The following is a 14597-nucleotide window of genomic DNA, read 5'->3' on the forward strand; positions in this document are numbered from 1 at the left end:
TCTTTCGTTGCGCAGTGGCCAACGATGTTGTGCTCTCTGATGGAATTTGGAGTCTTCTTCATCCATGGATGGGGCTGTGTATGGCTGGATTTCAGAGGCTTGCAGGGGACGTTGGTTTCTGTTGGGTGGAAAGCGCCGTGCCGACGGCATTGTTTGGGCTCAAAAGTCAAATTTTGGGCTTCCTCTTTTTCCTTTGGTGGTCCATGTTTTGAATGTGAGTATATTGTACTTGGACCTTCTTTCTTCTAATTATGTTGTTGGTAATGAATTTACCTTTCTTCCAAAACATAAAAATTAAAAAAATCTTGTGTCGCTAAGAATAAATTAAAGAAACTAGGCCTCGTTTGTTGTCTAGAACTGATTTGGTTTGGATAACACACTAGATTCAAATAATGTTGAATGAAATATGAGTGTTAACTTGCGTATTTTGTCCAGTGGAAAAATCAGGAAGAAAAATTTCCTCTTAATCCCCACGAAAGTGGTAAAACTGAGAGCGACAAGTTTTCTTCAAAATGGTCATCCTACACATTTCCTTATATGAACGTTTCCTTTGTGTTTTTATAAGTTGTTTGAAGTGAGTGACTTTTTTGAAATTCTAATAATAACTCCCACCAAGAATTATATTTTCAGATTCCATTGAGAACTTGATGCAAAAACCTAAGGAATTTGACCACGCTCGTCTCATTTTAAATTGAATTTAAATGCTAATCTCAAAAAAAAAAAACAAAGAAACAAAATATATGGTCTCTGAAACCGATATCGAAGCTTAAAATATGCAGAAACAAAAATAAAAATCTAAACAGATATTAGTGTGTATCTAATTAAGTATACAATCCAAGTAAAAAAGAAGAAAAAAGTGCGATAAACCCAAAATTGGGGAGAAAGCCCTCCATCATCAAGTGCATTAAATACCAAAATTGGCAAAATGCAAGCTTTATTTTTGTCATTTTTTTTTATATCTAATCTAATCTAATCAAAACTCCCCAAACAACAAGAGAGAGCCTCCTTCAATTTGTGCTTCTGCATCGCGGAGGCGTGCTCGGAGCTAATCCGATCGCCTCCGAGCTTTTCATCAACCGGAGTCGCTTGCATGTTTCCACAAACATTCTATTCGAAGAATAAAAAAAGGGATCAGTATTAAGTAAATATGTACAATTTTCAGACTACGTGAATGTACGGATTTTTGTGGGACGAGAGATCGAAATCTTACTTCCATGGTACATCTCCCACCAGCATCCAGTCCCCATCTCTGTCTTCATAAGTTGGTACATATTCCACTCCATTTGCAGGGTCCATAAGCTTGCTCTCATTTAAGCAATTACCTGCGGAAACAGTAATACACCATGAGACATGAAAACTAGGACATCGGTTTAAAAAACAAAAAACAAAATAAAAAACCAAAGCATAGCATGCATCGCGATTCTTGGCCGTTGAATCTTTAGCTATTAGATCTTTGACCGCACATCCATGTGTTCGTTCTAGGATGTACATTGCACCGTTGGATCTTTCGAAAAATGAAGATAAAAACCTAGGATTCTAGAAATTTTAGAAAGTAGAGATAACGCGTTAGGTACATACGGATGGTTAAGAAGGAAAACATGTCCTCAAGAGCACCCAAAAGCTGCTGATAGCTATTGTACATCTGAAGATCAACCTTGCGCAGATATGGAGCTCCATCAACTGCCACTTTCACATACTTGCAGCTCTTCATCAACTTCTTCCTTGAAACTCTCACCGGTGGCCAACCAACCACTTGTGCCCTGAAATATTCACAAAGAATGTCCATCAAAACACTTTGTAATAATAAAATTGAAAGAAAACCCTTTTCAGTTTTCATGTAAATTTTCCATCAAACACATTAAAAGTTTGACAATCAAAGAAAACCGTTTCAAATTTTCACGTAAATAGTACAGTAATTTCATATGAGCATCCTTAAAACCCATTTCAATATTCATGTGGCCATCAAGAAAAGAAAAAAAAAAAAAAAACAAAAAAAACTCCCCTCAAACAACTCAAAATATTAAAGAAAGTTCACGCCAGTTGGTCAGGATAGCGCGTCCGTATCTTTCACCTAAGTTGGCTTTTTCGTCATATTAGAGCAGTTTAGAATATCGAAAGCATTTCAATTTTCATGTAAATGAATTGTACAATAAGTTAATCTGGACAAACTTACTTTGCAGCAGGAGCCTTATGAGTAGTGACCCCACCATCATCAACACAACCTTGATCACAACATTCCACCCTTGCTCCTGACGATGATGAGCTTGAGCTCCCAAGACTAAGATCAACCGTCTCTGAAAATCCACGTTTCGAGCCCGAACCAGGCAACCCTAAGGTCAGCTTGGTCTCGTCGTAGTTCAGTCCGGCCGGCGACTGCTGCTTAACTTCCGGTGCCATTTTGGGAGCTTTTGCTTTGCTTTTGGTTTTTGCTTCAATGTGATAGATTGACCAGCAAGATTTTAGCCGGCTTCTTGCTGCCCTGCACAATATATAATGGTGAGAGGGAGAATGTGGCCGGCAAAATGATACGGCCAATGGGCAGTGGACACGTGGTAGGAAAGAATGGCTGTGATTTGTCCCCGTGGCAGCGTGTGATGGATGGAAAAGTGTCGTTTGGTGATTTCAATGCTTGAAACTCAAAGCTTGGCCCCCATGGTCGGTCCAGTTCCGACCGTGGATCCGTCTCATCATTTTTATTTTTTTTAACTTTGATTTTATTTATATATAATATTTTTTACTAGAAAGGTATTTTATTCGTGTCATCATAAAATAGTATAAAATCAAAAGTAAATTCAGCAATTAAAATTATATTATAAAAAAATATGTTATCTGAAAATAGTATCACGCGGTATAAAGAAACAAAAAATACGCTAATCTTCAAACCTATGATGAGAACACAAAGCCTTCCATAATATTGATACTCTGTCGACGGGTTCCATATTAGTGAAGTGAAGTGAGTCTTAGTAAAAAAAAACCTTTTAAAAAAAAAATCACGTAGGACAAAACTTTAAGATTAAAAAAAAAAAAAAACGAGCGTCACACATACAACTTATATCTTGAGAGGAAGTTTAGGGCTGGTTTGGTATTATTGTGCTTTGAAAAAAGCTGTTTTTGCTGTGCTGTGAGAATAAGCAGCCGTGAAATAAATCAGCATAGTGTTTGGTAAACTTTTTTGTAAAAGTGCTTTTGAAAAAAAAAAAAAGTAGTATTATAGTGTTTGATAAACTTTTATATAAAACAGATGTGAAAAAAACTGGTTTTTCAAAGCTGGGTTTTGCAGCTTTGTGTTTTTGGCTTTTTTTCACCCAAAACTATGAAAAAAAGCTGAAGCTGAATGTTTACAAATATAAAAAAGCTTCAAGTTTTTTTTTATAGTCACTTTTTTTCAGAATCACTTCAGTACCAAATTAGGGTTTAGTCAACTTGAATCAACAACTTTTCCAATCCAATTTACAATCTATCTATCACCAATTCCGCTAACTTCATTCATAACAAGGACGTCCAGCCCATAATATCGTCAAATTGTCTTCAAAGTCTTGAGTCAAGTTGTCTCCAAGACTAATAATTAAGGAACCTCCATGATAATCTTCAAATGAATATTCTGGAACAAGAAACACAAAGTAAAGATAACAGAGTGACGAAGAGATAATCTCGCCTAATTCGTATTTGTAAAATAAAAAAATAAAAAATAAAAAATGGAAATAACCAATGATAGAAGAAAAGAGTATAAAATAATTTACAATCATGCAAAGAAACGTCTTGTTTTGCATTGTGCTTGTTAATATTTCAATTAAAACATTTCTTCTTTGAGACAGGTGAAGATCAAATTCCCAAGAAAACTAGGGATTTGGATTCCATTCGGATTCAAATTATGGGAATCCTAGAGGTCCTCACATGTTAATCATTTATTGTACATCGTCTAGTTAGAAATCATTTGATTTTTTTATTTAAAATTAAATATAAATAGCACCTGACGAAAATTGACCGCACGATGTATGATAAATAGTCATAATGTGAGGATCCCTAGGACCTCCACCAAAAAAAAATTCGAAGAGGATCCTCATCCGAAAACTAGGGAGGCTCAAGGATAAACTAAATGTGGGAGACTGAAGAAACGTTCCAAAATAAATGCAAAAGCATACCATACCATTTGTTAATTTTGGTTGCCTGTTTGGTAAAGTAAAGAGCAAGAGCCGAAGGCCTTGATTTCATTTCATTCATTCATTCGTTTATGTAGCACTGTACATAATTTTATTTTATTTTTTAAATTGCCATTATTAATCCATTTATCCAGTCTCTAAATGCAACAACAATTTTAACGACGACAAAATAAATAAATAAATATAGTTATATGTTTGTAGCTTACGTTGTTTAGAGGGGTTTTCTTTAGTGATACGTAGTATTATGTCTTGTTTTTTTTTTTTTTTTAATAATTAAATTAGCAAGATTGTGTGATATTTAATTTAGTGAGTGGCCTAATCTTCCTAACAAATGAAGAGAAAACCTACAGTTTTTCTGAGGTTGAGTTTTGAGATGAGAGTAGGATACGCATGCATCGAAAAAATCCGTTATCTAAAGAGAGTGGAGTGATCTTAAAGTGTTTTCTATTTTCATATTTTAAACTTTACTTACTCGACCTAACATGCTATCATTTACTTCTATAGCTCCAACATTATAAATCACATGTCCTAAACCAGATCCCTGCCTTCATATATATATATATATATATATTTATGAATTACTGTTCTGCTTTAGTTAGTGAACCTAAGCACATGAAACTTTCTTGCTAGTAAACCTAAACATGTGGTTTGTATATGTTTAGTGAACCTATTATCGTTGTCTCTGTTTTATATTGAGGTTAAGGAGTCAAATCAGAATATTCCACATTTTTTGATAATAAAATTGGATATAAATAATTATAGTTTTTATTGACATACTCTATCTAATTAAAATTGCAAAAAAAAAAAAAAAAAATTACTTAGTATTACGGTCTAGTAATATATTTTTTCACTGGTAAGTAAGAGGTTTTAAATTCAATTCTTGCTAAAAAAGAATTTGAATCACATTATTACTAATTCGTTGTGAAGTTTAATTCACTTATAATTCTTTTAATGTAAATAATATTGTCTGTTAAAAAAATAAAATAAAGTAATTTAGTTCATATGCGAGAGTACACTAATTGATGTTTAGCTCAAAATGACATCACATGGAGTGACGTGGAGTAGATATTTTAGGTTGAAGAAATCTCCATGCTCCTTCCTATGTAGAACACTGTAGAGTTTCGATCAACCTACTAGATCTGCAAGTCTAGAAGCTGGAAGCCGTGAAGCGAAGGGAAGAAGGAATCCGGATCCTTTCGGATCTTTTTTTTTTGTAAGAGTTTAGGAGATTTATGAATAGTATTTGATTATCATATATTGCGTAATTATTTTTCATTAAATATTATTTATATTTAATTTTAAATAATAAAAAATAATTTCTAATAGCACATGAATAAATAAAATACACGAATCCTGAAATCATTACGAAAAATACTTATTCAAAAAGAAGGGCCTGGGACCCACATCTTGTCTCCAGTATTCGAGTACACGTAAACTTTGTGCTAGTTTTCCATGTGCCACCAAATTCCTCAAACTCAAAAGCTTTCAGTGGGATGGGACCCTGTTTGTCTGTCGGTCTCTGACGCTTTCTCCCGCGGATTACAGTCGCTAATCAGTTACTCCCTTTCGTCATTAACCGGGATTTCCGGACTTCTTGTCTCTGCCTTCCATTCCATTTCCAGTAATCTACTTCGTCGGTGAAAACTCATTCCTAATATTATCCAACGCTTATATATAATTTGTTTGAACATATGTATTCACTATTCTAAAAAATCTCCACTTAACGTCTATCATTCCCATTAACTATTAGGAATTTAAAAATTAAGAAAATGCACCTAAATTTGCTTAGGCATTCGTCTAGCCTGCTTGGACGCTCATCTAGACCTGCCTAGGTTGCTACTCTCATTTATATAAAAAATTGATAACTTTGATTTTTTATTTTAGTTTTTTAATAAAATATAAGAGACTTGTTGAATACTCGAATGATCACTCATTATATGGTTTTTCCTCATGTTTTCAATATGTTTTAATACTTTATAATTTATATTTCGTTTTATTTTACAATTTTTATCTCTCAATAGAATTACGTATCTTTTTAAAGTAAAAATAAGAACTTATTGATACGATATAAAATAAATTTACATAAATTCGCCTAGGCCCCCACTTAGGTCCCGTCTAACGTCTAACGTCTAACATCTTTTAGAACATTATATGTATTTAATCTAATCTTTTTATGATTATCGAAATGATGTACATTTTTTTACTTTTTTTCGAACAAACGATATTATCTATATTAAAGGGTAGGGGAGTGAGCTAAGCCTCATAATTGGTTAGTAATGATGTGGGTCAAATCGCCTTTAGCGACAATCGAACTTAAGACCTCTCACTTACAAGTGAAGAGGAATACTACTACATCATAATATTAAGTAATTGTTGAGATGATGTGTTTAAAGTAAGCTAATACCCACAGTTTGACTTGCACATAGTTTAATTTGTTTAATACAAACTACTAACCTACTTCAAAACACACAAATTATTTATAAGAAAATATAAATTAATACCCACTGTTTGACATGCACATCGTTTAATTTGTTTAATACAAGCTACTAACCTGTTTCAAAACGCAAATTATTTATAAAAAAATAATACTACTTTTATAAAACATATTTGAACTCATTTAGGATCCACAACTACAGAGGGCTTGGCATGTGGGAGTGGTGGTTATTTTGAAAAGAAAATCTTCAAACATTTGTAACTTACTGGTTGGTCAAAGATACAATAATTAAGATTTAACAGTTAAATATTTTAAAATATAGAATATTTAAAATATCATAGATCAAATTTTATGTGTAATTTTACTAATTTGACTCGCCTTATCCTTCCATTCTTCCCCTTTGTTTGATTTCCATTTTACATCCATTGTATCTGAATGGGTTTTCAATAATATAATGTCATCTTTGCTTCAAAAAATTATATCTTCTATATATAAAGCCAACACAAAAGGGTGAATAGTGATTTTGGTGTCACCAAAATTCAACAAAAATATTTAAACAAAAATGCCCCCAAGACAAAAAACTTCAACGGCATCCCAAAATAATACATCAAATAAGGTAGGGGCATTTTCATCATTTTAAGTGTATTTTTAATAAGTAATTTTTTGGTGCAATATTTTTTTTTAATTAGTGTCTTACAATAGGCTAGTAATAATGTGATTCAATTTCTCTATTTTTAAACATGTTCAAAACATCTTAAGAGGTGTGTAATGCAAGTTATAAAAAAAAGTACTTCGTACGCGGATAATAATGTGATTAAATAAGTTGTCAAATGATTGTTTTTTTTTTATTTTAATTTTTTAATTTTTTTTTAACAAGCAATATTATCTACACTAAGGGGGAGGGCGTGGACTTAACCTCACATGTAACATCTCACATCGATCAACGGAGAGGGGGTGATGTGCCTTATATGTACATGCCCACCTCCATATAGCACGAGGCCTTTTGGGAGCTCACTGGCTTCGGGTTCCATTGGAACTTCGAAGTTAAGAGAGTTTGGGCAAGAGCATTCCCAGGATGGGTGACCCATTGTGAAGTCCTCATTTGAGTTCCTAGAAACAAAACCATGATGGCGTGGCTAGGCCCAAAGCGGACAATATCGTGCTACGGCAGAGCCAAGACTGGGATGTGACATCACAATGGGCTAGCAATAATGTGATTCAATTAGTTGTTTATTAAATATTATTTTCTCTATTTTTAAAAATGTTCAAAACATTTTAAGAGGTGTGTAATGCCGGTTATAAAAAAGGTCTTTCGCATGCGGATAATAATGTGATTAAATTAATTGTCAAATGATTTTATTTTTTAAACAAACGATATTATCTACACTAAAGGAGAGGGGGGTGGACTTAGCCTCACAATGGGCTAGCAATAATGTGATTCAATCAATTGTTTATTAAATATTATTGTCTCTATTCTTAATGTAAATTTTATAGAGACCAATTTTATTATGTGAATTCAGTTACTTTAATTGGTTTATGTGGGGTTTCTTCTAGCATGATCTAAAATTATTCATGTACTTCAAATATTTGACTTTCCTTTTGTCAATTTACTCATATAAATACATTTAAAACGTGTAAATCGTGTGTAGCACGTCATGATTCAAAAAATGCTTTTTGCACATGCGTGAGCGCGTGCATGAAGGCTAGTACATTATTAATTAAAATGCTTTAATTTTGTTGGTTTGTCCGTACTTATTTGTAGTTACACACTAAGAACACCACCATCCAGCTATCTAGAATGGATTTTTAACGAAAATTAAGTACGGACAAAAAAAATGTGTTAAACCTAAACACTTTAAGTGGCTCAGTGGTAAAGACACAGACTGCAGCTCCCTAATAAACAAAAAAATATGGGAGGTTTCAAGTTCGATGCTCCGAGCTAGTGAGTCTGCTTGACAATGGCCACGGGCAAGGTGAAAGTCCCTATAGCCTCTTTGGACCTGAAAATAGTAAATAACCGTAGATTGTTACCAGTTGTTCCATTTTTTAAAGAAAAAAACAAACACTTCAAATACCTTTCGATTTCCCTTTCTCCCCCACCACTTCTTATCAACCAAAAAAAATGATTGCACAAATATATAGTGGACACTTTATATCCAATTTAATTTTCAAAAGAGAACCATATCTGTACTCGAATTGTCTCTTGAAATGGACACCTTCTTAGTTTTGATAAGAAAGGATTGACCATTTCTCATCCATGACCATTTCGTTCAAGGAATGGAACTAGATGAGTCGGGTGGTGTTTCAATTTCATTGGTTAATCCTTGATTTGTAGAGATTGATGATATTATCCTTTTTAAAATAAGATGTGATTTGAGTTTTAGTTTCATTTTTGTTATAGTTGAGAACAAAAGGAGGGGACGTGGATTTTCATATTGAGTATGACGTCGTAAATATTTGACAATAACATTAGTTTTACAGAATGAAATAATTATAAAAGGTCTCTAACTGGCCAGTATACATCTCATTTAGTCACTGTTATACCTTTAATCACCCCACTAGCTACCGATAAAACCCTTTAGTGGTCACCTAATTTTGTACAACTAAGGTCATTGTTTGTTTCCATTTCTTTTTTTTTTTTTCACTAGGGTTTAGCTGGCCAGTGTTTTGGGCTCCATCTGAAACTCAATAGCTAAATGTACACTTGGTATTTTTTTATACGATAATATATTTACACTAAAGAGTGGAGAAAATAAATTGGTATCGAACTTATGAAATCAATTAAACACTTAATCTTAAGCTTCAAGAGTTTGCTTGAATACTTTAGAAATTAATTAAACAAATGCATTGTTACAAACCTACTATATATAATACACTAAATAGTAGTAAATACTGGACCTCATGCAATGTACTGCGGAACCCAAGCCAAATCACACTTTGTTTTCAGTTATCCGAGGCTAAATTCGGGGAAGTCAGATTTGTAGAGTTGCGATATCAACAATACATTTATGCATGTCTGTAGAATTTGGATAGAATAATCACCTCAGATTTGTACAGAGTTAAAGTTACAACAACAATACATTCATGCATGTCTGCAGAAATTGCATACAATAATCACGGGTTAAAATAATATTTTCCGAATCCTGCTTTTTAATCCGGCACTGCACTAAATACTATTCTAATACAATTTAGTCCAAATCAAGCCAATCCAACTTGACACTTCAATATTCTTATACTGCTTAGTCCAATTCAAGCCAGTCCAACTTAATCTCCGAAACTAGTCCGTTCCTAACTAAAAATGTGAAGAAACGGTGCCTATCAGTGTGACCCAAGACAATGTTATCGATCTCTTTGATAATATAATACTGATGTGAACAAGAATTTATATGATGCGGTCAATCCTGAAAGGATAAATTAACCATTCCACTACGTTATTATATTTCCAATTTATATGATAAATAAGAGATTCTATTCGCCAACTAACTTTCGCGATATATGAAAATGCAGATAATTAGACCAAAAAAAGATTGTGTACCTGGAGTTTAAGCTAATTAAGCCCTAATCACGTGCACAAGAAAAACAGAATTAATGTGTATATGGAAAGAATATCAGAACATGATGTTTTCTCTTTTTTGCTGGAAGTTGTCGACTTTTTTAGCATCTTTCAGTTTAAAGTCAAAAAGAAAAATATGGCATGTGTCGGTAGATTTAGCTGGCAAAAGTTCGCTGATTTCGTTAATGTTAACGTTAGGTTTTAAATTCAAGTCCCTCGTGATGTAGTTTAGCTGAGAACTTTCTAATAATAGATGTTTCTTAGTAATGTTTTATACAATTACTAACACAATGGAAAACTACTCTTTAATTTGAATCAATTGCGAAGATTACTAGTCGTTGATGTATTTACCGATTTACTGCTATTGAAATTTTAAATAAATGACAAAATCTTTTTATTTGAACGAGATTCATTCATCCTTAATTAAAAATTTAGGATTAAGTACCTAAAATATCTCAATCTTTTAGTGTCATTTTAAATTGATCTCAACATTTTTAAGCATTCCAAACAAAGTAACTAACCAATTAAAAATGTCACATCCGTTACGCCCCAGTTAATTTTTTAACATAAATTATATTCAAAACCCACAAATTAGGTATATCATTGTCAACATTAATATTAGTTGGCTCAAAATCTGAATTTCAAACATAGTTTACATAATATGGAACCCCATGATCAAACAAGTATTTTGATTGAATTGAAAATGGACACAAATTGAAATTACATTAGGAGGGCAATCTCCTAACAGAGAAGAGGGTTAAGAATTCAGTTAGGGGTTCAAGAGCCTGTTTCTGCTCATGTGATTTCCTCATTCATCGACTCTTGACTCATAAAGCTTTTAGTTCTTCTTTGTGGGTGGTGAAGATGGTGGAGGCCGCATCATGATAGTCCATACTATTTCAGCAACCTCCATGACCTTTTTCTCGACATTGATGGCGTGAGTTATAGGGTGGAGTTGGTGGTTTTGTGTTGGGTTAGGAGGTGATGGCATGATGGGGAATGGTGGCGACCGTTAGTTGGTGGAGGTTATGCTTCCATCACTAGTAGAAAAAACCATTTGCGTGACCAAACTTTATGCGACGACATAAAACTTGTCGCGCAAAATAGGTTAGCGCAACGAAGGTAACATTCCGTCGCTCAAATTGGTCGGAAATAATTTAATGGCACAAACATGTTAAGCGATGCAACGTTTCGTCGCTACCGAATCACTTATGCAGAATTAGTAGGATATCGGAAGTTAGATATGGTGAACAAGTTTAGGGAGGACGTTGGGGTATTGGTGCGTGACAAATGTAGAGTGAATTGGAAGTCTTGGAGAGACGTCCCCGAGGAGATAAAGACGGTCATGATCGATGCATTAGTAGTAAGTGTAAATTATTAATTAGTTAAATAATAATTTAGTTCTTTAGATAAAAAAATAATAGTGATATGTATAATTTATTTATTTTTGTATATTAGCCTGGTTGGGACATTGACAAAAGTGACACAAATTTGATGAAGTGCATCGACATCGTGTTCAAGTATTGTTTTTGGGAGTTGAAGTTTGATGTTGAACATGAGGCAGAGCGGCATGGAGTGGCTGGATCAGAATAGTTTTTTTTTTATTAGTCTATTTATGGTTTATTAAATAATGACACTGAATTACTATTAATTTGGAAGAATAAATTTATATGGACTGTATTTATTTTGTTTCGTTTCGAGAACTGATTTCCAAAATATTATAATATTGACATTATTTTGTTGAGAAACTGTTTACGAAATAAAATAAATATTTCCAATTAATCGCGCAAGGCTTTACGCGACAAAAACACTATGAAACAGTCGGTTAGCGTTTAAGGTGTTGTATTTACTACGTATTACCACTTAATTACACGATGAAATTTTGGTCGTGCATAATGTTGAGGGATGAGACTTCGTCACGCAAAGCGATGGTCAGTGGCATTGAAGTTGTGGCATTTATTGCATATTCTTTTTATACTTTGTGTGACGAAGGTTTCATCGCTCAAAGGTTATGCGTGACGAAGGCTTCGTCAGGTAAAGTGTTACGTGTTCTTTATAAGCTCAAATTGTTTTGCAATTTTCTTCACATTGTTTTGTACATTTGATGGCCGATAATAGGGATAGTAGGAGAGCATTGGTCCAGGATCAAATGGTGGAAAGAAACAGCACACCTTCTAGGCCCCATGATATGATGCAATATGTGGAGTTTGCACATTTGATTCATTTAGCAATGCAGAACAATTATCCTACTGCTGAGTAGCTCTCTTGAAAATTTGTGTCCAAGGACGTGAAGAAGGCTGTGATGGATCAACTATTCGTAAGTGTGACAAATGTTGAAAATAATTAATTTTGTGAAATTGTTTTTTATATGTTGTAAATAATTATTTGCATATATGTGTAACAATGTAACTATACTCTTGATGATACGAACTAAGAGTTGATGAAGTTAATGGAGGAGGCGTTAAAGAGGGGTTGTAAGCAGTGGTGTTATAACGTGGAGCGGAATGGAGGACCAGCGGAGTAGTTTTAAATTTATATTTTTGAGGACAATATTTATTTTTAAGGTTTTATTTTAAGTTATGTATTTGGACTTAATTAGCCTTTAATACATGTTTTGTTGTTTAAATAATTGAATTGTTTAATTTACTTTATTTAAATTTTCTATTGTTTTTAGAATAAATATTATAATTGAATAAGTCTTTGTAATTATGAAATTTGCGTAAATATAGATTATAAAGATCTATGTTTGCGCAAATTTCACAATTATAATGAACTACGTATTTGTTCGTCGCTAAACATTATGTGCGACGAAACATTCGACGCAATAAGTATGTGAGGCGAATTACTTATTCATCCCGCACATATCCAACCCCAACGAAGTGTTCATTCATAAAGGTTGTAAAAAAACAAGGTTAAATTTACCGTCAAATTTAGAATCTATACGTTTTGAGCGACGAAACGTTCATTGCGTAATGGTGAAATCAAAGGGTGATAACTCCGGAGTTTTGCATGATAAAGGTTTCATCGCGTAAGATTTTTACTCTAGACGGTTAGTTTTCTGAGTCAGAGGATTCAATGCTATTGAATCAGAGAATTAGTGCGGCATTTGCTGAGGGGTTTTGTGCAACAAAGCTTTCATCGTGCAAGGTGGCCAAGATTCCTATAAATAACTAGTTTCGATTTTTATATTTCTCAAATCTTTTTTAGGATTACAATTCCAATTGTTATTCAAATTTAAGCACGATTGCCGACTCAGGTGCTCATTCGTCGAAGAAGATGGAGGGCGAGAGTTCTAGAAAAGGTAATACCCACCAAATTAACTTTTTTTAGTAGACAAGAAAAAAAAAAAAAAAGAAAGAGTTGTGCCCGTGGTCCGATATAGTTTTGGAGGGAGTCGCTACTGAATCAATTATGAAGAATTGATGGGAATTCAAAAGTCGGATATGCACAACAAGTTTATGCATGATGTGCGGGTATTATTGCGTGACAAATGCAATGCGGATTGGGAGTCTTGGAGAGCCGTCCTTGAGGAGATAAAGACGCATTGGTCGATGACTTAGAGCTTGATTAGGACATTGACCAAAGTGACCCAAATTTGATGAAATGCATCGACAACATTTTCAAATCATCTTTTCGGGAATGAAAGTTTGATGTTGAACGTGAGGCAGAATTGAACCAAATACCAGAACCACCAACAGCAAAATAGAATTTTAGTTATGTTTAATTAAATAATAACATTTGGGTTTGAAGTTTTTATTTATGAACGTTACTTTTTAATATGCAATTTTAAAGTTTTTGTTGAATAAAATATTATTGCAATAAACGATTATATTTATGAAATATGCATGAATGTTTAATTAATTTAAACATTTGTAGATTTGTTCGGTGTAATTTAATACTCTGTTTATTAAGTGTGTATGTAATTTAAAATGAATAAAGTAATAAATGAAAAAAAAAGTATTTTAAAACCAAAAATAAAATAAAATTAACAAATAGTGACAAAATTACTTTTTTGTCCCTCAAAGTGAAATTGTGCGACGCTACACTGTCATCGCACAAAGGTTATCAGAAAACGTGGGATTGGCCATGAGTTGGCACTAGAACGTGGAATGCATACGTTTTTATGTGACGAATGTTTCGTCGCGCATGGTGGGTAAAAAAAGGTGGTAAAGGAGAACATATTTGGCGCCATGTATTCGAATGCACATATTTTACGGGACGAATGCTTTGTCGCACAAGAGTGAAATTTAATTCAGCTTCCCAGACGCAGAGAGGCAGAAACTGTAAATTCGTTGTAGCTCTGCCTCTTCTCCCTCAACTCACTGTCTCTCCTCTCCCTAAGCTCTATTACTCGGTCTCGTGCTCCCGCTCTTCACCACCTATATATCATTTGGCAAGCAAATTTTTTTTCAATAATTTTTTTTTTTGAAATTACACAATGAAACTAACA

At 33.5% G+C, this 14597-nt stretch overlaps 1 protein-coding gene across 1 annotated transcript; it reads right to left on the reverse strand.

Moving 5' to 3' along the window:
* Positions 1–774: 774 nt before the first annotated feature.
* LOC137708498 (auxin-responsive protein IAA1-like) lies at positions 775–2462 on the reverse strand. Its single transcript, XM_068447590.1, has 4 exons — positions 2174–2462; positions 1579–1760; positions 1211–1322; positions 775–1107 (listed from the first exon to the last, which is right to left on the reverse strand). The coding sequence occupies exons 1-4, from the start codon at positions 2395–2397 to the stop codon at positions 1008–1010; spliced, it is 618 nt and encodes a 205-aa protein (XP_068303691.1). The 5' UTR covers positions 2398–2462; the 3' UTR covers positions 775–1007.
* Positions 2463–14597: the final 12135 nt, after the last annotated feature.

The sequence above is a fragment of the Pyrus communis genome, chromosome 11 (assembly GCF_963583255.1).
Source record: "Pyrus communis chromosome 11, drPyrComm1.1, whole genome shotgun sequence".
Taxonomy (NCBI): Eukaryota; Viridiplantae; Streptophyta; class Magnoliopsida; order Rosales; family Rosaceae; genus Pyrus; species Pyrus communis.